The 26,812-nt window shown below is 38.0% G+C and overlaps 1 protein-coding gene across 1 annotated transcript; it reads left to right on the forward strand.

The window, feature by feature from the left end:
* Nucleotides 1-321: 321 nt before the first annotated feature.
* LOC104455231 (calcium/calmodulin-regulated receptor-like kinase 1) lies at nucleotides 322-26,812 on the forward strand. Its single transcript, XM_018877159.1, has 5 exons — nucleotides 322-358; nucleotides 475-940; nucleotides 26,039-26,076; nucleotides 26,202-26,348; nucleotides 26,436-26,812. The coding sequence occupies exons 1-5, from the start codon at nucleotides 322-324 to the stop codon at nucleotides 26,810-26,812; spliced, it is 1,065 nt and encodes a 354-aa protein (XP_018732704.1).

The raw sequence follows: 26,812 nt of genomic DNA on the forward strand, positions 1-26,812 counted from the left end.
TGCTGAGAAAGTTTTTTCACATCCCATTTTTGGTCTGTTCTAATTGGATTTTTTTTCTTGACTGCATTGGAAACAACCAGTTTCTGCATGTCACTGTGCTCTAAGTTTTACCCTCAGAGTGTCTTGTAATTCCCTGAATTGGATGTTCAGCCTTTGAATATCTGTTATTTATAACAAATGTTACTTAAACAATTGTAAAAGGTAGCCTTTTCTGTTACTAGAGATTACTCAAGATTTTCTTGTCATCCTCGGACAAGTAGTTGCTTTAGTTAGTTTTGATTTTGTATGTGATAGATTCGGACTCTTTTTAATCACAAAGACATGGGTGTTTGGCATGAAAATGATGTTCGAAGATGCAGTACTTTCGTTTCTCTAAGCTTGAGATGCAGTACTTTCGTTTCTCTAAAACAAGAGTTCCCATTTAGATTAGTTCTGTCTACTCTAATTATTATTCATTAATTTTTATTCGAGCAGGCATTGGATACTTGGATAACGGTGAAGGCAGCAAGCCTGCAGTTGTTCACCAAAACATTTTCGTTGAGAAGATTCTCATTGACCAGCAGCTCAACCCACTCATAATGGATTCCGGGCTTCCAAAGCTTCTCGCCGATGATGTCATATACTCAGCTCTCAAGACTAGTGCCGCCATGGGTTATATGGCACCAAAGTACATTACAACAAGTCGTTTTACCGAGAAAAGTGATGTTTTCGCATATGGAGTAATCATCTTCCAGATCCTCTTGGGTAAGCGACTACTTTCCAGCTCAATGCGGTCAGCAGCAGAGTGTTGCGGTTTCGAGAACTTTATCGATAGCAATCTGAAAGGAAATTTCACTGAACCTGAGGCGGCTATTCTTGGGAAGATCGCATTATGTTGCACCAGTGAATTGCCCGATAATAGACCCACTATTTTCAGAGTGATTGAGGAACTAAATGATTGGTGCGTCAAATGTCGATGATTGTACATAGCGAATTGTCCGAAGTTGCATCCATGGAAGCACCAATTTAACTCAATGAGCTATCAAGCTCAGCGGTGACAGTGCAACGATGTATGATGATCCCTGAAGAATTAACAGAGTAATCTTGTCCTATTGTATAACAGATTAGCTTTAGCTCATTTGTACTTTGTCTGATCACTTGAATCATTATCTTTTTCGTTTCCCTTTGCCATATAACAGATTAGCTTTAGCTTTAGCTCTTGCTCTGCTTTTCTTCCCCCCGTTTCATGAAATTTGTTTGTATGAGGCCATAGACATGGAGGATTGGGCTGAGCAGAATGAAAGAGATCAGAAGTGAGATTTACATGTATACTAACATATATCGGGATCCCTATTTGGTGTCACCTAGAAACAAAAGTTCTTCAAAAAACCTTGCACAAAGTTAATTTTTTGTGTTATTATTATTAGTTCTATCTATCACGTCATTAATAAGGAGCCTATTCGGTTATATTTTTACTTTAAATTGATCCTTGTTCATCAAAAGATATGAGAGATTTACATGATTAAATTAGCACGAAATAACCAAGGAAATAAACGAAGAACAATCAAAAGATATGAGAGATTTACATGATTTGATTCAAATCTAGATTAAGCTTAGAAAAAAAAAATTTAAAACAAAGAATTTTTTTGTCGTTTACCAAACGTGTTTCTGTTCTTTTTCTATTCTAGGAACAGAAATTGACTACAGTTACCAAACATGTTTCTGTTCTTTTTTTATTCCAAGAACAGTTTTTTTTTTACACTTACCAAACGCGTTCTTTTGTTCAAAAACTGTTCCCCGGAACAGAAACACTTTTTTTTGTTTCTGTTCCTGGGAACAGAAAAGGAACAGAAATGAAACCATGCGCGCCCTAAATAGCAGTCTGCAAATCTTCAAACTAGATTGATGGAAACGTTTTGTCAGCTTCAAAACACTTTACGAAGATTTCTCCAACAATCTCCCCCTTTTTGATGGTGACAAAACTTTCCTGCAGATTTGGATAACTTTGACCTGCAAAATATTACTCAAACAAATATGGATATCTTATAAAGATAAATGGCTTAATGAATGATAACACTAGAATCTGCAACCACAGAAAATAGGTTAGTCTTGTATGTGATAAAGCCATCCATAAGATATCGAGTGATTAAATCCAAATTCAAATTCAGTCCTCATCCAGACACAAAAGTAAAGTCAAACATCAAAACATCCAAGTCAAATAATCCAAACGATTAAAAAGTCAAAGTTTCAAATCTTGCATCTCTCCCCCTTTTTGTCAGCATAAAAAAGGTTGAGATGAAAATGGAATAGAGTCAAGATTGCTTGGGAACACGAACAAGCTGGAAATCTCCCATTGATTGAACGATGCCTTCCAGCCTTTTCAAGTCTTCCTTTAGTTGTGCAACCTCCTCACCCTTAGCATTAGCCTGAATCTGAAGAGAAAGGGCTTGGATCTGATCATTCAAGGAACCTGAAGAAGCTTGACCTGCATTCTGCAAATTCTGAATTTCGCATCCCAGAGCATATATCTGACCTCGCATTTCCAAGAGAACATCTAGAATTCTGCGAAAATTTGCTGAATTATCGGTCTGCGTAGTGGCTTCGGCACGATCTGATGGAGTAAAGGCAGACGATGGCAGATCAGCATAATCACGCAGATTTGGCGATGAAACATCATGTCCTTCCTCAGGAAATTGAGAGGCATAAATGTCCTCTGGATCTACTGGAGAGCGACTGACTCCCTCACTGGTAGCAGGATATGAGGACATTCCTCTTTTCTCTTGGTCTCCCCCTGTTTCCATGCCTTCAGGTGGAGAAGAGTGTTCCTCATGTTCTCCTTCCTCTTGATCTCTTTTCTCTTCTTCTTCTTTTTCAACTCTTTCCTTCTCAGCATCTCTTTCTTCAGCTTCTCTCTCCTCTGTTTCTTTCTCCTCTGCTTCTTTCTCTTCTCTTTCTCTAGTCCTCTGTTCTGAGTCTTTCTCTGGAGCAGAACGGCTCAGGTTCTTCAATGCCATTGTAGAAATGGTGATGTCTTCCTCATCATCTTCATCCTTAACGATGAGAGCTCTTCTTTTCTTGGATGGAGCAACCATGGGCTCCTTCCCTTTTCTTTTTGTTGCAGAAGAGATTTGATGAGTTTTGACAGGAGTCTTCTCCTTGAATTTCTCCAACGCCTTGCTTAGTTCCTTCAGACGCATTTTAGTCACCATTTTCAGTCCTACCACCATATGATCACACGATCGAACACGGAGAATTTGTGGAGGCTGAATATTCAGATGTCTGAATAACTTCGTCACAAGACCTGGATAAGGAAGCTGACCTCTGTCCTTCACCACTGCTCTATACATGTGGAACATAACAGTGTGAGGAAGAGAAAACTTTTTCCCAGTGATGATGGCATACATCAGCTTTGTCTCTGAACTTGAAACATCAGTCTTGGAAGTTGATTTCGGTCTGAGGCAATTGATCACAATCTTGTGAAGCAGAATGTTAAACGCACTCATCCTCAAGTAGGAAATCTTTTCCTCTGTTCTTCTATCCTTAACAAGTTCCAATGTGGCATGAGCAATAGAAACATTGATCGGTTGATATCTCCCTCTCTCAACCCCAATCACATCCGCTAGCATATCCATATCCACCACAAAGTCCTAATCTCGGATACTGAAAGAGATTCTATTCGCATCCAAGAAGCTAAGATTCGAATAGAAATATGCAGTTAATTCAGCATGGGCTTCTGTGGTGTCAGAACAGAACTTCTCAAGTTGAAGAAAACTGAACTTTTCCCTTAAATTGATATTTACAGCATCAAGGAAATCAAAATCCACACTCCTAGGGTTTATCACCCCATGCTTCAACAATTTTGAGTATAGAACCTTCTATTCCTTCGATCTAAACAACTCTGTCCTTTTTCCTCGAATTTTTGCTCCAACACCCATTCTCGGTTGAAATTGACTGTACAATTTGTCATCATCATTCCCATCTATCGGATTAAATCCCCCAACATGCGGATCACTTGGGATATTTGCAAGGGTTTCTTCAGCCAACCCTTTAAGAGCAATTCCCAAACACTCCATTTTTCGCAAAAAGATGTACTCATTCCCATATCCCTTGTCTTTGAGAAACTCATCGATGTAGTTCAATGGAGTACTAGTCCTCTTTAAAGCACGGTAAAGCTTATAAATAAAAGAGGGCCTTTGAATTCTCACAGGATCTGCGTCTTCAACGATTTCTTCCTCTTGTTGATGACCAACACCCTGTGGACTAGTTGGTGGAGAATGACGCTGCTGAGAATGTTGTGGGCTCTGCTGCTGATTTGGAGACTCTTCTTCCTCGGTGAGTCGAAGTGCGTAGGCCCCTCACTCATTCGCCGTGGTCCCCTACTTGCGATCCTTGAAGACTTTCTTGAAGACGACATCTTTCTCAGTCTTTGAAAGATTCCTTGCTTGACTTTCCCAAGAAAGATGACAACTTTTTTCGAAGATTAAACATGGGAAGAAAACAGGAATGGAAGATCGGTGCTTTCTTAGGGTTTTTTTAGACTAAAGCGAAGAAGAAACAACAATGCATAAACAGTTAAAAAGAGGCATACGGAACGTCATAAAGGAAAGTAAAAGGATGCCTTTTTTAAAAAAAGCTGCCTTTTTCGAGATAATAGTCATTTAAAAAATAACTCCTTTTTCGAAAAGGAAACGTTACAATAATCACGTCAATTAAAGATAGCAATAATCAAACACAGTTGATAATCGTACCTTTTCAAGATGAGATTTGAGAGAGAGAATAACTTACAGTCAAAGTCTTATTTGTCTGAGTCTGAGAGTCTCTAGACTTTAACTTCTTCAAACCTCAAAATGTTGAGTCTGGAACGGATAATTTCAAATTGATTTTTCTCCAAAGGCTTTGTGAATATATCCGCCAGTTGGTTCTTTGAATCAACAAACTGAATCGAAACTTCTCCATTTTGAACATGATCTCTAATAAAGTGATGTCGAATCTCTATATGCTTTGCTCTTGAGTGAAGAATTGGATTTTTGGTAAGATTGATTGCACTGGTGTTGTTGCAGTTAATCTCCGTGCATGAATCTTTAATTCCAAAGTCTCTTAGCTGTTGTTTTATCCACAGAATTTGTGAACAACAACTTCCGAGAGCAACATACTCTGCTTCTGCTGTAGAAAGAGCTACTGTACTTTGCTTCCTTGAAAATCAAGACATTGTCCTGCCTCCAAGTAGTTGACAGGTACCCGAGGTGCTCTTTCTATCAACTCTGCATCCGGCTAGATCTGCGTCTGAGTATCCGAGAAGAGTAAAGTCTCCCTTTTTAGGATACTAAAGGCCGATGCTTGAAGTTGAAGCAATGTATTTGATAATACGCTTTGCAGCACTTAAATGAGATTCTTTAGGGTCTGCTTGAAATCTGGCATTGGTCTGCTTGAAATCTGGCACAAATGCAAACACTAAACAAAATGTCATATCTAGAAGCAGTAAGATAAAGAAGTGAGCCAATGATACTCCTGTATAGCTTCTCGTCAACTTTCTTTCCTCCTTCATCTTTTTCTATCTTCAAGGAACTTGACATTGGTATATCAGCCTTTTTGCAATTGTCCAGTCCAAACTTTTTGACAAGATCATTAGCATATTTTTCTTGATGAATAAAAGTTCATTCCTTCAGTTGTTTCACTTGAAGCCCGAGAAAGAAGTTAACTCACCCATCATGCTCATTTCAAATTCATCCTACATAGTCTTAGAGAATTTCTTGCACAGACTTTCATTAGGAGATCCGAATATAATATCATCGACATATATTTGAACTAGCACAAAACTTTTGCTTTCTCTTTTGATAAATAAAGTAGTGTCTACTTTACCTTTTACAAAGCCGTTTTGAATCAAGAACTTACTCAACCTGTCGTACCAAGCTCGAGGTGCTTGTTTTAAACCATATAAGGCCTTTTTGAGCCTGAATACTGAGTCTGGTTTCCTTGGGTCTTTAAACCCAGGTGGTTGTTCCACATAGACTTCCTCATGGATAAATCCATTTAGGAAAGCACTTTTGACGTCCATTTGGAATAACCTGAAATTTTTATGACAACCAAATGCAAGTAATAAACGAATTGCTTCTAACCTTGCTACTGGTGCATAAGTCTCGTCATAGTCTATCCCTTCTTCTTGCGTATATCCCTTGGCCACGAGTCTTGCTTTGTTTCTTATGACTTTTCCTTTCTAGTCCATCTTGTTCCTGAAAACCCATTTAGCACCAATAATAGATTTACCTTTTGGTTTAGGAGTTAACTCCCAAACATCATTAATGCTGAATTGCCTGAGTTCTTCTTTCATAGCTTCAATCCAACTTTCATCAGACAAAACTTCTTCTATGCTTTTGGGTTCTATTTCAGAAATAAGAGCCACAGCACTAGACTCTTCACGCCTTTTGGATCTTGTGCGAATTCCTTCATTGATGTTGCCAATAATAAGATCTTTGGGATGACTGGACTTATGCTTCCAGTTGCTGGTTAATTTGTCAGGTTGATGATCACTTCCTTCACTTGAATCTTCAACAGTCATTTGTTGCTGGTCCTTCAAAGTTTGAGCTGCTTCTTGCAATTTAGACTTTGTAGAATCTGGAGCAGGTTCAGGCTCTTCAAGATGAGTCTGAATAGATTCATTTTGCATAGAATCCTAGAATTTGACATTCATTTATTCTTCCACAGTTTGAGTCTTCTTGTTGTACACTCTGTACGCTTTGCTTGTGGTTGAATATCCAAGGAAGATACCTTCAAACTTGCCAACTCGATCATTTGCATTTTTCAATATAAAGCATTTGCATCCAAACACATGAAAATGTGAAACAATAGGCTTCTTTTCTTTGAATAATTCATAGTGAGTTTTTTTCTAGAATAGGCCTTAGAAAGACTCTATTAATAATATAACATGCTGTAGAAACTGCTTCAGCCCAAAAACGTGAAGAGATGTTGCTTTCAAGTAGAAGAGTTCTAGCCATTTTTTAAAGTGATCTATTCTTTCTTTCCACAACTCCATTTTGCTCTGGAGCATATGGAGAGGAGAACAAATGCTGAAAACCAGATTCATCACAAAATTTTGTAAAATCTTGATTTTCAAATTCACCTCCATGATCTGTTCTTATACTTGAAATAACATACCCTTTTTCATTTTGAACCTTTTTAGCAAATTTTTTAAAGTAAGGGAAAGTTTCAGACTTACTTGCTAAGAAATATACCCAAGTAAATCGAGAGTAGTCATCCACAATTACTAGGCAATATTTCTTACCTCCAATGCTCTGTGTTCTAGTTGGTCCAAAGAGATCCATATGTAGAAGCTGCAATACACGGTTAGTGGAAACTTGATTTATTGGTTTAAAGGAATTTCTTACTTGTTTTCCCAATATGCATGGTGTACATAGATCAGACTTTTGGTATGATAAATTGGGTAGACCACGAACAAGCTTCTTTGCCGAGATTTTGGCTATCTGCTTCATATTAATGTGCCCAAGCTTTCTGTGCCATAAGCTTGCTTCGTCTTGGATTGAGATTAGACATTGTGATTCATCTGGTTTCACATCCAAGAGGTAGATATTTCCATGTCTTCGACCCATGAATGACTGAGTAGAGTCTTTACTAGTTCCTGAACATATTCTCTCTTGAAAGTAGATTTTGAAACCGGTATCACACAGCTGATTGACACTGAGCATATTGTAGTTGAGTCCTTCAACTAAAGAAACATTGCTTATTGTGAGGTTTCCAATCTTTACAGTTCCAAATCCCACTATAATTCCTTTGCTATTTCCTCCAAATGAGACTTTTCCACCATTCACTTGAACAAGCTTTATGAAGCAATTTGAATCTCCTGTCATATGTCTTGAGCATCCACTATCCATATACCATTTTACCTTTTTCTTGATAGTGACCTGCATTTAAAAAAGAAACTCAAACTTTCTTTGGTACCCATATTTTCTTGGGTCCATTGGTGTTAGTATGATATGCGATTTTTGCCCATACTTTCTTAACAGGTTTCCAAACCATAGGATTTTCTTTTTCAAAATGATCTGCACTATTGCACTTTGAACATCTGAGAGCATTACGACCTACTGGTTTTACAAAGATTCTTTTAAAATGATTTTTGTAAGCATCTCTTGTGGGTCTTTGCTTAATTCTTTCTTTCACTTTTGGAAAATCAATTAAAGGAATGGTTTCAAAGAGTCATTCCCAAACCAGATTTGTTGAAATAAGGTCTTTGAACAAAAAGAATTTTTTCCAGTTTCTCAGATCCTATAGAAAATCTTTTAGAAATGTTTGAGATATCATTTTTCAAGAATGCATTTTCTTTTGAAAGTTTATCTTCACTTTCTCTAAGAGAAGAAACATTCATGTCTAAACATTTCACATTTTCTTTCAAAACATTTTCCTGTTGTTTTAGAGCAGAATTTTCTCTTTTGAGTTCGGAAATCTTTTTAAGAGAAGTCTTAAGACTAAAACACAACTCATCAATGTATTTAGAAACTTTAAAAGGGATTTTGAAGTTGCTCACCTCAAATTCACTGTTTGAATCTGATTCTGTCTCGGAGTTTGAATCTGAATCCGATTGTGCCATTAGACATATATTGGCATAATCATCATCACTTTCTTCACACTCTGTATCACTCCAGGTTTCTACTTTAAGAGCCTTTCGATACTTTTTAGCTTTTCCTTTCTTCTTCCTCTGAAGAGGACAGTTGGGTTTGATGTGTCCCTTTTTCTTACATTCAAAGCAGACTACATCTTTGTTTGATTCATTATCCTCAACAGACTTAGTCTGTTGCTTTTGAAAACTTTGTTTCTTTGGATTGAATCTTCTTCCTTTTCTGTTCAGCTTTTTGAATCTTCTTATCATGAGAGCAAGCTCCTCATCATCCATATCGTCTTCGTAATCAACATCGGAATCATCATTGGATTTTAATGCAATGGATTTCTTACCTTTAGGGTCTTCGTCTTCATTGATTCGTTCCACTTCATAAGGGCGAAGAGTCCCAACCAACTCATCAACGAGATAGTGGCATGATTCTTTGGGTCTCTCTGATTGAGGTCTTTATGTGATTCCAATCCTTGGAGAGTCCACGCAGTAGCTTGTTTACCTTCATGGGATCAGAAATTTGTTGACTCTGATTTTCAAGACCATTCACAATTTCTGTAAAACGACTAAACATGTCAGTTATAGATTCTCCTGATTTCATTTTGAAGGCTTCGTATTGACCGAGGAGAATGTTGATTCTAGTCTCTTTCACTCGATCGGTTCTTTCATAGGTAATATGTAATCTATCCTAGACTTCTTTAGCTGTAACACAAGAAGATATTTTGTTATATTCAGTAGGAGATAAAGCACAATATAAAGAATAAATTGCTTTTGCATCAAGAGCTTGTCTCTTGTTTATCTATTCCTGAGTCATTTCACTAGACTCAACAGTATATTTTCCTCTCTCTGAGACAGGTGCATCTTTATGAATGATTCCTTTTTCTACAACGTCCCATTCCAGAGGATCCTTTGATCTTAGAAACGTCTTCATCTTGTTTTTCCATATGTTGTAATCATTTCCATCAAAGTAAGGCGTGTTGGAGAAATCTTCTTGAAGTGTTTTGAAGTTGACAAAACGTTTCTATCAGTCTAGTCTGAACGCTTGCAGGCTCTGTTATTTAAAGTCTGAAGACCTCCGGACAGCCAGACTCAAGACTCAAAGTCTATCCTCATTGACAGTCTCTAATCCGTTGAAGAAAGGCTATCCAGAACTGAATGTTTCGTTAAGGATTTAACCTTATCATCTGGAGAAGATCTCGTGGCTGGAAAAGACGTAATAGAATCCTTTGATTGATCGAGATTGATTCGATGATTAAAGATTCGATGATTGTCTAAATATTATTGGAAGGTTCTACTTATGGAAACCGAGATCCTGATTGTATGGGCGAACAGATTGATGGGCTATCAACACGTTCCTTTAATAGCTCGAACAATCTTCCTAATTGATTCCGTCCAACGGGTAGATTGGAGGAATTCCTTTGGTAAGTGCCAACGAGTATGATGGCATAAATGAGTATATAAGGAAGATGTTCTTAGTTGTTCGAAGTGTGTGCGATAGAAGAATTCCAAAGTCTGAAGCTCCTTTTTGTTTAGACAATTCCTTTGAGCAAATACTTGTATACAAAAGAGAGTCTATATTTGTGAGAAACCTTGAGGAGGTGTGGAAGAACATCTACTTTGTGGAATCAAGGCAAAGCGTCTTTGTAACTTCTCTTTTGATCATAGTGAAATCCAGCCGGTGGGTCGGTGCGGAAGAGTGGACGTAGGCTTGGAATAAGCCGAACCACTATAAATCTTGTGTTCAATTTTCTCTTCCTCACTCTCTCTACCTCGATCGTATTTCATTTTGTTAATCAAGAGATAATTTCCTTTCTATCGTTTGCTAAGAATCGCTTCCGTATCTCGACAAATTGTTTGTGCACCTATTCACCCCCCCTTTAGGTGTTTATACTAGATATCTCAATTGGTATCAGAGCCTGTGTACTCACTTTGTTTGAAGTGTTTTACTTCAGAGTTAAAGATCCATGGCTAGTATGCTAGCACCAGGGCTGATGGAAGGGCAAAGCAATACTAGACCACCCTACTTTGATGGAAATGATTACAACATCTGAAAAAACAAGATGAAAGCTTTCCTACGATCAAAGGATCCTCTGGAATGGGACATTGTAGAAAAAGGAATTACTCCTACAGCTGCATCAGTCTCTGAAAGAGGGAAAGAAACTGTTGAGACCAGCGGAATGACTCGGGAAGAGATAAACAAGAGACAAGCACTCGATGCAAAAGCAATTTACTCTTTATATTGTGCTTTGTCACCAACTGAATATAATAGAATATCTTCTTGTGTTAAAGAAAAGAAGTCTGGGACAGATTGCATATCACCTATGAAGGAACAGATCGAGTGAAGGAAACCAGAATTAATATTCTTCTCGGTCAATATGAAGCCTTCAAAATGAAATCAGGAGAATCTATAACTGACATGTTTAGCCGTTTTACAGATATTGTCAATGGTCTTGAGAATCAAGGACAAAAAATTTCTGATCCCATGAAGGTAAACAAGCTCTGCGTGGACTCTCCAAGGATTGGAATCACATAAAGACTTCGATAAGAGAGACGCAAAGAATTATGCCACTATCGTCGACGAGCCGATTGGAACTCTTCAGTCTTATGAAATGGAACGGATCAATGAAGATGAAGATCCAAAAGGTAAGAAATCCATTGCATTAAAATCAAATGATGATTCGATGATACAGATTCGAAGATGATATGGACGATGAGGAGCTTGCTCTCATGATAAGAAGATTCAGAAAACTGAATAGAAAAGGAAGAAGGTTCAACTCAAAGAAACAAAGCTTTCAAAGACAAAGTAGACCAAGTCTGTTGATGATGAGGAACCAAACAAAGATGTAGTCTCGCTTTGAATGTAAGAAAAAGGACACATCAGACCTAACTGTCCTCCTCTTCGAAGAAGAAGAGAGGAAAAGCTGAAAAATTTCGAAAAGCTCTCAAAGCCGAAACCGGGAGTGATACAGAGTGTGAAGAAAGTGATAATGAATATGCCAATCTATGTCGATGGCACAATCGACTCGGACTCTAGATCGACTGGATCGGATCGGACTCGGACAAAGTGAATTTGAGGCAAGTGATGTTAAAATTCCTGTCAAAGTTTCTAATTACATTGATGAACTGTGTTTTAGTCTTAAGACTTCTCTCAAAAGAATTTCCGAATTGAAAAAGGAAAACTCAGCTCTAAAACAAAAGGAAAATGTTTTAGTAGAAAGAGTTAAAAGTCTAGACTTGACTATTTCCACTCTTAAAGAAAATGAAGATAATCTTTTAAAAGAAAATGCTCTTTTAAAAACTGACTTATCAAATACTTCAAAGAAATTTTTAATAGGGTCTGAAAAACTTGAAAAAATTCTTTCAGCTCAAAGACCTTACTTCAATAAGTCCGGTCTAGGTATGACAGCAGAAACAATTCCCTTGATTGATTTTCCTAAAGTAAAAGAAAGAATTAAGAAAAGACCCTCGAGAGAGGCTTACAAAAATCATTTCAAGAAAGTTTTTGTAAAATCGTAGGTAGAAATGCTCTCGGATGTTCAAAGTGTAACAGTCCGGATCACTTTGAAAAGGAGTGTCCTATGGTTTGGAAACCTGTTAAGAAAGTATGGGCTAATACTGTTTATCTTACTAACACCAAAGGACCCAAGAAAATTTGGGTACCAAAGAAAGCTTGAGACTTTATTTTAAATGCAGGTCTCCGTCAAGAAACAGGTAAAGTGGTATCTTGACAGCGGATGCTCAAGACACATGACAGGAGACTCAAATTGTTTTATAAAGCTTGCTCAAGTAAATGGTGGAAAAGTTTCATTTGGAGGATACAGCAAATGAAGTATTGTGGGATTTGGAACTGTGAAAATTGGAAGTCTCACAATAAGTAATGTTTCCTTAGTGGAAGGACTCAATTACAATCTTTTTAGCATTAGTCAATTGTGTGATACTGGTTTCAATAACTTCTTTCAAGAAGGAACATGTTCGGAATCAAGCAAAGACTCTACTCGATCTTTCATGGGTCGAAGACATGGAAATATCTATCTTCCGGATGTGAAACCAAATGAATCGCAATGTCTTATCTCAATTCAAGACGAAGCAAGCTTATGGCACAAAAAGCTTGGTCATGTCAATATGAAGCAATTAGCCAAAGTCTCATCAAAACAGCTTGTTCGAGGTCTACCCAAATTGCCATACCAAAAGACCGATCCATGCACTCCATGTATTCGGGAAAGGGTAAGAAATTCATTTAAGCCAATAAATCATGTCTCTACTAATCATGTACTACAGTTGCTGCATATGGATATCTTCGGACCAACCAGAACCCAGAGCATTGGAGGTAAGAAATATTGCCTAGTAATTGTGGACGATTACTCCCGTTTTACTTGGGTATATTTCCTTGCAAGTAAGTCCGAAACCTTCTCGTATTTTGAAAAATTTGCTAAAAAGGTTCAAAATGAAAAATGATGTGTTATCTCTAGTATAAGAACATATCATGGAGGTGAATTTGAAAATCAAGATTTTACAAAATTTTGTAATGAATCTGGCTTTAAGTATGTGTTTTCCTCTCCATATACTCCTCAGCAAAATGGAGTTATGGAAAGAAAGAACAGATCTCTTCAAGAAATGGCTAGAACTCTTTTAATTGAAAGTAAGATTTCTTCACGATTTTGGGCTGAAGTTATTTCAATAGCTTGCTATATCATCAATAGAGTCTTCTTAAGACCTATTTTAGAGAAAACCCCTTATGAGATATTCAAAGATAAGAAGCCTATTGTTTCATATTTTCATGTATTCGGTTGCAAATGTTTTATATTGAAAAATACAAAAGATCGAGTTGGTAAGTTTGAAGAAAGATCAGATGAAGGTATCTTCCTTGGATATTCTACATCAAGCAAAGCCTACAGAGTCTATAACAAGAAGAGCCAGTATGTGGAGGAGTCAATGAATGTCAAATTTCAAGACTCAACGCAAGATGAATCAAGTCAGACTCATCAAGAAGAGTCTGAACCTGTTCTAGACCTTTCAAAGCTTACAACTCAAGAAGCATCTCAGACTCTGGAAAACCAGCATCAGGTTGTTCGTGAAGATCTAAACAAAGAGAGAGATTATCAACCAGACACATCAACAAGTAACTGGAAGCATAAGTCCAGTCATCCCAAAGATCTTATTATTGGCGAAATTAATGAAGGAATTCGCACCAGATCCAAAAGGCGAGAAGAGTCTAATGCTGTGGCTCTCGTTTCTGAAATTGAACCAAAGAGCATAGAAGAAGCTTTATCTTATGAAAGCTGGATTGAAGCTATGCAAGAAGAGCTCAGACAGTTTAACATTAATGATGTCTGGGAATTGACATCCAAACCAAAAGGTAAAACTGTTATTGGAGCTAAATGGGTGTTCGAAACCAGATGAATGAGAAAGGAAAAGTCGTACGAAACAAAGCAAGACTCGTGGCCAAGGGATATACGCAAGAAGAAGGAATAGACTATGATGAGACTTACGCTCTAGTAGCAAGGTTAGAAGCTATTCGACTATTACTTGCGTTTGCTTGTTATAAGAATTTCAGGTTATTCCAAATGGATGTCAAAAGCGCTTTCCTAAATGGATTTATCCATGAGGAAGTTTATGTGGAACAACCACTAGGGTTTGAAGACTCAAAGAAGCCGGACTCGGTCTTCGGGACCGAAAAGGCTTTGTATGGTTTAAAGCAAGCACCTCGGGCTTGGTACGACAGATTAAGTAAGTTCTTAATACAAAATGGTTTTGTCAAAGGTAAAGTAGATACGACTTTATTTATCAAAAAGGAAAACAAAAGCTTCTTACTTGTTCAAATATATGTGGATGACATTATTTTTGGATCCTCTAATGAAAATCAGTGCAAGAAATTTTCAAGTCTATGCGGGATGAGTTTGAAATGAGTATGATGGGAGAGTTAACATTCTTTCTTGGTCTTCAAGTAAAACAATTGAAGGAAGGAACTTTTATTTATCAAGAAAAATATGTTAATGATCTTGTCAAAAGGTTTGACTGGAAAAGTGCAAAAAGACCGACATACCAATGTCAAGTTCTTTAAAGATAGACAAAGATGAAGAAGGGAAGAAAGTTGATCAAAAGCTGTACAGAGCATCATTGGATCACTTCTTTATCTTACGCTTCTAGACCGACATTTTGTTGAGTGTTTGCATCTCGTGCTAGGTTTCAATCGATCCTAGAGAATCTCATCTCAGTGCTGCGAAACGCATCATTAAATACGTTGCTTCATCATCAAGCATCGGTCTTTGGTATCCTAAGAAGGGAGACTTTAATCTTCTGGGATATTCAGACGCAGATCTGGCCGGTTGCAAAGTTGATAGAAAGAGCACTTCGGGAACTTGCCAGTTACTTGGAAGGACAGTGTCTTGGTTTTCAAGGAAACAAAGCACTGTGTCTTTTCAACAACGAAAGCGAGTATGTAGCTCTTGGAAGCTGCTGTTCGCAAATTCTATGGATAAAACAACAGCTAAGAGACTTTGAAATTGAAGACTCATGCACGAAGATTAATTGCGACAACACCAGCGCTATCAACCTCACCAAAAATCCAATTCTCCATTCAAGAGCAAAGCATATAGAGATTCGACATCATTTTATTAGAAACCATGTTCAAAATGGAGATGTTTCGATTCAATTTGTTGACTCAAAGAATCAACTGGCGGATATATTCACAAAGCCTTTGGAGAAAAATCAATTTGAATCTATACGTTCCAAACTCAACATTTTGAGGTATGAGGATATCAAAGTCTAAAGACTTTCAGACTCAGACTTACAAGACTTTATCTGAAAGATAGTCTTAGCACGACCGTCAGACTGTAAGTCTTTCTCTCTCTAATCTTATCTTGAAAAGGTACGATCGTCGACCGTGTTTAAATTGTTGCTATATTAACGAAAATATTACATTGTTTCATTTTCAAAAAGGAAGTTATTTTTGAAATGGCTATTTTTGCGGAAAAAGACAGTTATTTTGAAAAGGCATCTTTTTATTTCCTTTGTGACGGTTCGTTTATCTTTCTTTTTAACCGATCGTGCACCGTCGATTCCTCTTCACTTTACTCTAAAAACCCTAGAAAGCATCGATCCTCCATTCCCGTTTGTCTTCTTTGTTTAATCTTCAAAAGTTGTCATCTTTCCGGGAAAGTCAAGCAAGGAATCTTCCAAAACCGAGAAAGATGTCATCTTCAAGAAAGTCTTCGAGAATCGCAAGCGGGGACCACGGCGAATGAGTGAGGGGCCTACGCACTTTGATCTTATCAAGAAGAAGTGACGTAACAAAGCAAACGAGCCCACAACATTCTCAAGCAAGCGTCATTCTCCACCATCTAGTCCTCAAGGCGTTGATCATCAACAATAGGAAGAAATCATCGAGGATGACTCGTAAGAGTTCAAAAGCCCGCTTTTATTTACAAGCTATATCGTGCCTTAAAAGGAATTCGTACTCCTTTGAACTATGTTGATGATTTTCTTAAAGACAAAGGATATAGGAACGAATATATCTTTCTGCGAAAAATGGAAAGTTTGGGAATTGCTCGTAAAGGGGTGGCTGAGGAAACCCTTGCGAATATCCCAAGTGATCCTCATGACTGGGGGCCGAATCCTGTAGATGGAAATGATGATGACAATCTGTACAGCCTATTTCAACCGAAAATGGGTATTGCGGCTGAAATTCAAGGAAAAATGGGAGATTTGTTCAGATCAAAGGAACAAAAGGATCGTACTCGAAATTGCTGAAGCGTGGGGTAATAAACCCTAGGAGTGTGGATTTTGATTTTCTGGATGTTGTGAATGTGAACTTGAGGGAAAAGTTCAATCATCTTCAACTTGAAAAGTTACGTTCGACAATACAGAGGCTTATGCTTTGAATTAACTGCATATTTCTATTCAAATCTTAGCTTTTTGGATGCGAATAGATTCTCCTTCAGCGTTAAAGACCAAGATTATGTTGTGGATATGAATATCTTTGGCAGATGTGTTAGGAGTTGAAAGAGGAAGATATCAACCAATTAAAGTTTCCATTGCTCGAGCCACACTTGAACCGGTGAAGGACAGGAGAACGGATGAGAAGATCACCTATTTAAGGATGAGTGCATTCAACATCTTGCTTCACAAGATTGTGATTAATTGCCTCCGACCGAAATCAACTTCCAAGACTGATGTTTCAAGTTCAGAGGCCAAGCTGATGTATGCCATTCTCTTTGGGAAAAGGTTTTCTCTCCTCACACTTGTCATGTTTCACATGTATAGAGCAATGATGAAGGACAGAGGTCAACTCCCTTACCCAAGCCTTGTTACAAAGTTATTCAGACATCTGAATATTCAGCCTCACACTGTCGTGTTTGACCATGCGATCATATGGTGGTAGGACTGGAAATGGTGACCAAAATGCGTCTAAAGGAACTAAGCAAGGAGTTGGAGAAATTCAAGGAGAAGACTCCTGCCAAATCTCATCAAATCTCTTCTGCAGCTAAGAGAAAAAGGAAGGAGCCCATGGTTGCTCCATCCAAGAGAAGAAGAGCTCTCCTCGTTGAGGATGAAGATGATGAGGAAGATATCACCATCTCTCGCATTGGCTTTGAAGAATTTAAGTCGTCTGTTCCACGTAAAGAATCGGAACAAATGACGAAAGAAGCGAGAGGAGAAGGAAGAAGAAGAAAGAGAAGCTGAAAAAGAAGCAGAGGAGGAAAGACCTGAAGAAGAAAGAAGAAAAGAAGGAGAACCTGAGGAAATCTCTTCTCCACCTGTAGGCATGGAAACAGGGGGAGATCAAGAGAAAGGAGTGAAGTCTTCATATCCTGATGCAAGTGAAGGAGTCAGTCGCTCACCTGCAGATCCAGAGGATGTTTATGCATCTCAATTTCCAGAGGAAGGTCATGAAGTTTCATCGCCAAACCCGCGAGATTATGCCGATATACCATCGTCTCGCATTTACTCCATCGATCGAGTGAAGCAAGTACTCGGGACGATAATGGAGCAGATTTTCGAGAATCATGGATATTCTCTTGGAAATGCGAGGTCAAATTTATGCCTTGGGATGCGAGGTTCAAAGCTTGAAGAATGAAGGTCAAGCTTCTTCCTGTTCATTGAATGATAAGATGCAAGCCCTCTCTATTCAGAATCAGGCCAATGCCAAGAGTGAGGAGATTGCACAGCTAAAGGAAGATTTTAAAAGGCTGGAAGGCATCGTTCAGTCTATGGAAGATTTCTAGCTTGTCCGCGTTCCCAAGTAATCTTGACTTCATCTCATCCTTTTTAATGATGACAAAAAGGGGGAGAGATGCAAGATTTGAGCAAACTTTCAAACTTTCAATCATTAAACTTTTTACTGTTTGTTGGATTGTTTTGTTGTTTAAACTCTGTTTGACTTTGACTTTGTTTTGTGTCTGGATGAGAACTGAACTAGACTTGGACTTGACTGCTTCTATTAAACTAGTATTGATATCTTATGGATGGCTTTATCATATACTAGACTAACCTATTTTCTGTGGTTGCAGATTCTAGTATTATTCTTTTAGCCATTTATCTCTATAAGATATGCATATGTGTTTGAGAAATGTTTTGCAGGTCAAAGTTATCCAAATCTGCAGGAAAGTTTTGTCACCATCAAAAAGGGGGAGATTGTTGGAGAAATCTTCTTGAAGTGTTTTGAAGTTGACAAAACGTTTCTATCAGTCTAGTCTGAAGGCTTGCGACTCGTTATTTAAAGTCGAAGACCTCCGGACAGCCAGACTCAAGACTCAAAGTCTATCATCATTGACAGTCTCTAATCCGTTGAAGAAAGGCTATCCAGAACTGAATGTTTCGTTAAGGATTTAACCTTATCATCTGGAGAAGATCTCGTGGCTGGAAAAGACATAACAGAATCCTTTGATTGATCGAGATTAATTCGATGATTAAAGATTCGATGATTGTCTAAATATTATTGGAAGGTTCTACTTATGGAAACCGAGATCCTGATTGTATGGGCGAACAGGATTGATGGGCTATCAACACGTTCCTTTAATAGCTCGAACAATCTTCCTAATTGATTCCGTCTAACGGGTAGATTGGAGGAATTCTTTTGGTAAGTGCCAACGGGTATGATGGCATAAAGAAGTATATAAGGAAGATGTTCTTAGTTGTTTGAAGTGTGCGCGATAGAAGAATTCCAAAGTCTGAAGCTCATTTTTGTTTAAACAATTCCTTTGAGCAAATACTTGTATACAAAAGAGAGTCTATATTTGTGAGAAACCTTGAGGAGGTGTGGAAGAACATCTATACTGTGGAATCAAGGCAAAGCTGTGCTGTAATTTCTCTTTTGATCATAGTGAAATCCAGCCGGTGGGCTGTCAGTGCGGAAGAGTGGACGTAGGCTTGGAATAAGCCGAACCACTATAAATCCTGTGTTCAATTTTCTCTTCCTCACTCTCTCTACCTCGATCGTATTTCATTTTATTAATCAAGAGAGAATTTCCTTTCTATCGTTTGCCAAGAATCGGTTCCGTATCTTGACAAATTGTTTGTGCACCTATTCACCCCCCTCTAGGTGTTTATACTAGATATCTCAAGGCGGTCTGGTATTGCTTTGCCCTTCTACCAGCCTTGGAGCCAACATACTAGCCATGGATCTTTAACTCTGAAGTAAAACACTTCAACAAAGTGAGTACACAGGCTTTGATACCAATTGAGATAGCTAGTATAAGCACCTAGAGGGGGGTGAATAGGTGTATAATAATTTTTCGTTATATGCAAGTATATTAATCTGACAATAGAAAGGAAGTTCTCGATTGATGAACAAAACGAATTACGATCAAAGTAAAGCAAAGAGTAGGGAAGAGAAAATTAAACACAAGGTTTATAGTGGTTCGGCTTATTCCAAGCCTACGTCCACTCTTCTGCATTGACAGCCCACCGGCTAGATTTCACTATGAACAAAAGAGATGTTACAGCAAAGTTCTCCCTTGATTCCACAATGTAGATATTCTACCACACTTCCTCAAGGTTTCTCACAAATATAGACTCTCTTTTGCGTACAAGATTTCGCTCAAATGAATTGACTAAGAACAAGGAGCTTCAGACTTTGGAATTCTTCTATCGTGCACACTCTCGAACAACTAGAACGTCTTCCTTATATACTCCTTTATGCCATCATACCCATTGGCACTTACCAAAGGAATTCCTCCAATCTACCCGTTGGACGGAATCAATTATGAAGATCATTTGAGCTATTAAAGGAACATGTCGATAGCCCATCAATCCTGTTCGCCCATACAATCAGGATCTCGGTTTCCATAAGTAGAACCTTCCAAGTATACTTCGCCAATCATCGGATCCTTAATCTCTGAATCAATCATGATCAAATAAAGGATTCCGTTATGTCATATCCAGCCAAGAGATCTTCTCCAGTCGATAAGATCACATCCTTAATGAAACATCCAGTTCTGGATAACCTTTCTTCAACGGATTAGAAACTGTCAACGAGAATAGACTTTGAGTCTTGAGTCTAGCTGTCCGGAGGTCTTCAGACTTTAAATAACAGTCTGCAAATCTTCAGACTAGATTGATGGAAACGTTTTGTCAGCTTCAAAACACTTCACGAAGATTTCTCCAACACTATCAACAATGTCTCCTTAGTGGAAGGCCTGAATTATAATCTACTTAGCATAAGTCAACCTTGTGATATTGGATTTAAAATAAATTTCCAAGAAGGCATCTGTTCGGGAACAAGTAAAGACTTCTCTCAATCTTTCACTGGACGAAGACATATGAATATTTATCTTCTGGATATAAAACTAGAAAGTTCTCAGTGTCTTATATCCATTCAAGATGAAGCAAATCTCTAGCATCAAAAGCTTCGCTATGTTAACAAGAAACAAATTGCCAAGATTTCTTCCAAGAAGCTTGTTCGTGGTCTCTCCAACTTGGCTTATCAAAAGTCTGAATTATGCACTCCATGTGTTTTGGGAAAACATGTTAGAAGTTCTTTTAAACTTATAAATCAAGTTTCTACTAATTGAGCTTTGCAGCTTCTGCAAATGGACCTCTTTGGACTAACAAGAACTGAAAGTATTGGTGGAAAGAGATACTGCCTAGTAATCATGAATGACTAGTCTCGCTTTACTTTCTGGCAAATAAGTCCGAAGCTTTTTCTCACTTCTCATAGTTTGCTAAGAAGGTTCAGAATGAGAAAGGATATGTTATTTCGAGCATACGAACAGACCATGGAAGTGAGTTTGAAAATCAAGACTTTGCAAAATTCTGTGATGAATCTGGTTTCCAGCATATTTTCTCTTCTCGATACACTCTAGAACAAAATGGGGTTGTGGAAAGGAAGAATAGATACTTGCAGGATATGGCCAAAACTCTCTTAATTGAGAGTAAAATTTCCTCTCGATTTTGGGCTAAAGCAGTTTCTACAACTTGCTATATCATCAACAGAGTGTTCTTAAGGCCTGTTTTAGAGAAATCTCCTTATGAAGTATATAAAGGGAAGAAGCCAAATGTTTCTTATTTTCATGTGTTTGGCTGTAAATGTTATGTCTTGAAAAATGTAAATGATCGAACCAGGAAGTTTGAAGAAAGATCAGCCGAAGGAATTTTCCTTGACTACTCAACCTCAAGCAAAGCCTACAAAGTATTCAACAAGAAGACTCAATCTGTGGAAGAATCTATGAACGTTAAGTTTCAAGATTCTATGTAGAATCAACTAGATCAGACTCAACTTGAAGATTATGAACCTGCTCCAGACTTTACAAAGTCTACCTCCCCTGAAGTGGTTCAGACTACTGAAGATCAACAACAAGCAGAACTAGAAGATTTAACTGAAGCAGAGGATTAGTAGACTCTAGACCAACCAGCAACTGGAAGCATAAGTCATGTCATCCCAAATAACTCATTATTGGCAACATTGATGAAGGAGTTTGCACCAGATCCAAAAGGCGAGAAGAGTTTATTGCTTTAGCACTTGTTTCTGAGATAGAACCCAAAAGTGTAGAAGAAGCCTTGTCTGATGAAAGCTAGATTGAAACTATGCAAGAAGAGTTTAGACAGTTCAACATCAATGGTGTTTGGGAGCTAATTTCTAAACCTAAAGGTAAGTCTATTATTGAGACTAAATGGGTTTTCAAGAACAAAGTGGACGAGAAAGGAAAAGTGGTCAGGAACAAAGCAAGACTTGTGGCCAAAGGATATACGCAAGAAGAAAGGGATAGACTATGACGAGACTTATGCACCAGGAGTAAGGTTAGAAGCAATTAGATTATTACTTGCTTTTGCTTGCTATAAAATTTTTAGGTTATTCTAGATGGATGTAAAAAGTGCATTCCTAAATGGATTTATCCAAGAAGAAGTATATGTGGAACAATCACCTGAGTTTGAAGATCCAAGAAAACCAGATTTAGTCTATAGACTGAAAAATGCCTCGTATGGACTGAAGCAAGCACCTCGGCCTTGGTATGAAATGTTAAGTAAATTCCTAACTCAAAATGGTTTTGTTAAAGGAAAGGTAGATACTACTTTGTTCATAAAAAGAGAAGGTATAAACTTTATGCTGGTTCAAATTTATGTTGATGATATTATTTTTGGATCCTTTAACGAAAATCTATGTAAGAAATTCTCAAGATGTATGCAGGATGAATTTGAGATAAGTATGATGAGTGAATTAACATTTTTTCTAGGATTGCAAGTTAAACAATCGAAGAGAGGAATCTTTATTCACCAAGAAAAGTATGCAAAAGATCTCGTCAAGAAATTTGGATTGGAGAATTACAAAAAGACAGAGACACCAATGTCAAATTCTTCGAAGCCTGACAAAGATGAAGGAGGAAAGAAAGTTGACTGGAAGTTTTACAGGAGCATTATTGGTTCGTTTCTTTACCTTACTGCATCTAGACCTGACATTTTGTTTAGTGTTTGCATTTGTGCTAGATTCCAATAAGATCCTAAAGAATCTCAACTAAGTGTTGTAAAACGCATCATCAAATACGTTGCAACTACTCCAAAGCTAGGTTTGTGGTATTCCAAAGAAGGAGACTTTACTCTCCTTGGATATTCAGACGTAGATTTAGCAGGTTGTAAAGTGGATAGAAATAGTACTTCTAGTACTTGTCAACTGCTGGGAAACAAGCTGGTGTCTTGGTTCTCAAGGAAGCAGAGTACTGTAACTCTATCAACAACAGAAGCAAAGTATGTGGCTCTTGGGAGCTATTGTTCTCAAATTTTGTGGATAAGGCAACAACTGAGAGACTTAGGAATTGAAGAATCGTACATTGAGATCAAATGCAACAACACCAGTACCATTAATCTCACGAAGAATCCAATTCTTCATTCAATGGCAAAGCATATAGAGATTCGACACCATTTCATAAGAGATCATGTTCAAAATGAGAAGTTATGATTCAGTTCATTGACTCAAATAATCAATTAGCTGACATATTCACAAAGCCACTGGAGAAAAATCTACTTGAGTCTATTCGCACCAGACTGAATATTATATCTTCTACCTGCTAAAGTCTGAAGATTGTTAGACTTAGAATGTCCAGAAGTTATTTCTGTAAGTTAATATTTCTTCATTGTAGGTAATTTAATTTTAGTATGAATATTTCGAAAATGTACATTGATATTTGAATCATTACTTGCCTATTTTATTTTAAGAATTTATCTTTTTCGAATTTTTGAATTTTTTTGGCAGTTTTTATTTTTGAAAAATGAAGTTTACATTTTTCCTTTGTGACGGTTCATATACCCCGTTTCACTTGCTTTATATACCATCGGGTCCTTCTTCTTTTACAATTTCTCAAACCCTAGAATACAAAATTCCTACTATCTCAATTTTACTTTCAAGTTTGCTCTACAAGTTTTCACCTTTTCAACCGAACGTGTTCGAGAAATCCTCCTCGACTATATAGATGTCTTTCCAAAGGAAGTCTTCTCGAATCGCAAACAGGGGACCACAGAATCTGCCAGAGGGTCCTACTCATTTTGAATTGACCGAGGAAGAAGATTCTCCTCAACAACAGCAACAACATTCTCCACAGCGTCATTCTCAACAACGTGCTACTCAAAATCCTCCGCACCAACCAATGGAAGAGGAAATCGCTGAAGACGTCAAACCTGTAAGGACGTTAAAACCCCAATTTCTTTTTAAACTCTACAATCAGTTGAAGCAGTATGGTACTGCGATGACCTTCATTGATGAGTTATTGCAAGAGAGAGGATACAAGAATGAAACTCTGTTCTTATGATCAATGGAAAGGTTAGGCATTGCGCCTGAAGGATTGTCGGACAGAACATTTGCTAACTTTCCAGTTGATTCGCGGTTTAGTTCCTTTAATCAGCCTGAGGTAAAGGACGATGATTAGAGAATGTATGTGAATTTTCAGCCTAGAATGGGCATTGTTACTGATGTGCGTGGTGAGGGAACGAGTTTGTTTCGTTCTAAAGACCATAAAAAGACTTACTCAAAATTGCTGAAAAGAGGGGTGATGATTCCTTGATCTGTGGACTTTGATTTCATGGATTCTTTGAAGGTGAATCTGAGGGAGAAACTGACTCTCCTTCAACTTCAAAGATTTTGCTCTGAGACTTTTGTCGCTTACCTTGAATTAACTGCATATTTTTATTCGAACTTGTCTTTTCTAGATGCGAATAGATTTCATTTTACTGTGAGGGAAAAAGAGTGTGTGGTGGATATGGACACATTGGCGGATGTTATTGGTGTGGAAAGAGGGAGTTTCTAACCAATAAATGTGTTTGTTGATCATGCGACAATGTTTCTTGTTCGGGATAGACTTGCTGAAGGTGGCATTATCTATTTTAGAATGTCTGCCTCAATCATTTTGCTGCATAAGGTTGTGATCAATTGCATTCAACCCAAGTCATCCTCCAAGATAGATGTCTCTTGTTCAGAAGCAAAACTGATGTTTGCCATTAGTAATGGGATGAAGTTCTTGCTGCCACACATAATTCTAATGCACATGTACGGGACTGTTGTGAAAGATAAGGGACAACTACCTTATTCAGCGTTGGTTACTCAATTGTTTCGACACTTTCACATTAAGTTTCCAGCATCTCTTTGCATTAGAACCATTGCTCCTATGGTGATAGGTAGGGGTGAGCAGCGGTTTAGGGTCGGCCCTGGACCGACCCTGGACCGACCCTGGACCGGCCCAACCCTGCCGGTCCCGGTCCGGTTCCTAAGGGGACTGGGTCGGTCTTTGGTCCTGAAATTCCAAGACCAACACTATGCGGGTTGGTCCTCGGTCCTAAGAGTTTTGGGTCAGTCCAACCCTATACCAACCCTATATATTATATTATATTATTTATAATTCTTTTATATATTCAAACCTAAGTAAAATGTCTGTTATATTATATTATATTGAGATGTTCTATCAATAGCACTAATAGTAATTTCAATTTAAAACTTTTATTGAGTATTAATTATGTGTCGTTTGTTTTGTTTTCAGGTGTTTAGAAGTTCAAGTGAATTAATAAGATGTGAAGTTATACATTCATGGTTTATATTAAGTATTTTGAACTTTTTATGGTTTAATTGTATTTTACTAATGAATTTCAGCTACACTTTGCTTTTCAATTTGTGTCGAATGGTAGAAGTTTTTGAAGAGTAGAGTAGTACTGTAGTTGCTTCAGTGATTTGCTAGTCAAGTGGTGTGAAGCTCATTTTTTGGTTGAGTGGACTCTACATAATCAAATGCTAGTCAAGTGGTGTGAAGCTCATTTTTTAGTTGAGTGGACTCTACATGATCAAATGCAGGAAAACGCTTTTGCATATGGTGTTATGAATATTAAAGATAGATGATTACAAGAACTTTCCATCTTGTCCCATATCTCGATGAGCAGTTAGTAGGTACGAAATTTATATTATTGTGTCATCTTAAATTTGCTAAATATGTATTGGTATTTATAGTTTAGTTGCATAATGCCACATTATCGATAATGTGTAATTTGAATTTGTAGGTTTGCTTTTTTAGGGAGTATAAAAAATAAGACAAAAAAATTTATCAATCGGTCTCGGGTTGACCCTGGAACCGGACTAAACCCATTGGGTCGGTCCGGTCCTTGGTCTCAGGCTCAATAGGGTCGGTCCTCGGTCCTAAAAATTGAGGACCGACACTGTACGGGTTGGTCCTAGGATTAGGGGGTGGCCCGGACCAACCCGAACCATGCTCACCCCTAGTGATAGGATTGAAAATGGTGTCAAATATGAGATTGAAGGAGCTGAATAAAGCCTTGGAGTGGTTGAAGGAGAAGTCCCCCATCAAAACAAAACAAGACTCTGCCACAAAGAAAAGGAAAGGCAAGGAGCCCATGATTGCACCTATAAAGAAAAGAAGAACCCTTATCCTACAGGACGAAGAAGAGGATGAGGATGATCTTACTCTCTCTGCATTTGCCTTGAAAAATCTTTGGAGTTTTGTTAGTTTTGAGCAGCCAGAGGACAGAGAGGAAAGAGGACGAGGAGAAACAGAGTAAGGAAGAGGAGAAAGAGGAGAAAGAGAGGAAGAAGGAATAGAAGCAGATTAAGAAAGAGAAGCAGAAGAGAAAGAGAGTTAGGATGACTCTAATGAACTCTCTTTTGCAATATCCTTGTTAGAGGATTCGGAGAAGACTAGGAGTGGAACTCCAGTAGATGGAAAAGAAAAAGAACATCACTTGGAAGCTGAAGCTGAGAAAGAACAAGAAGAAGATTTTCCTTCTCCACCTGTAGCCACGGAAACAGGGGGAGCTCGTGCGGAAATAGGTACTTCTTCTTCTATCTTTACAAGTGATGATGTTAGTCGCTCTCCTGCTGATCCAGAGGATGTCTATGCTTCTTAATTTCCTAAAGCTGATATTGAGGCATCCTCTCCAAGTCTTGGTGATCGAATTGCTAATGTTCCCTCACATCTCAACACTCCTGGAATTGATTTGGCTGGACCTAGTGCTCAAACTGAACCAACAGCAGACTTTCAAAGACTGCTAGAACTCCTTTTGGAGTTGAAGGCACAACAATATGGGATGGAGTTTGAGATCAAGAACCTCCAATCAGCTTTGAAGTCTACTTCAGATTCTCTACACAAGCAAGTACAGGCCCTTAAGCTTCAAGTTCAAGAGACTGCTAAGGGTGAAGATAGTGAGAAGCTGAAAGAGATTATGAGAAAGCTCAAAGAGACAGTTCAATCTTTGGGGGATTTCCAGCTCGTTCGCATCCCCAAACGGCCCTGA

Source organism: Eucalyptus grandis, chromosome 7 (assembly GCF_016545825.1).
Source record: "Eucalyptus grandis isolate ANBG69807.140 chromosome 7, ASM1654582v1, whole genome shotgun sequence".
In the NCBI taxonomy this organism is placed as follows: domain Eukaryota; kingdom Viridiplantae; phylum Streptophyta; class Magnoliopsida; order Myrtales; family Myrtaceae; genus Eucalyptus; species Eucalyptus grandis.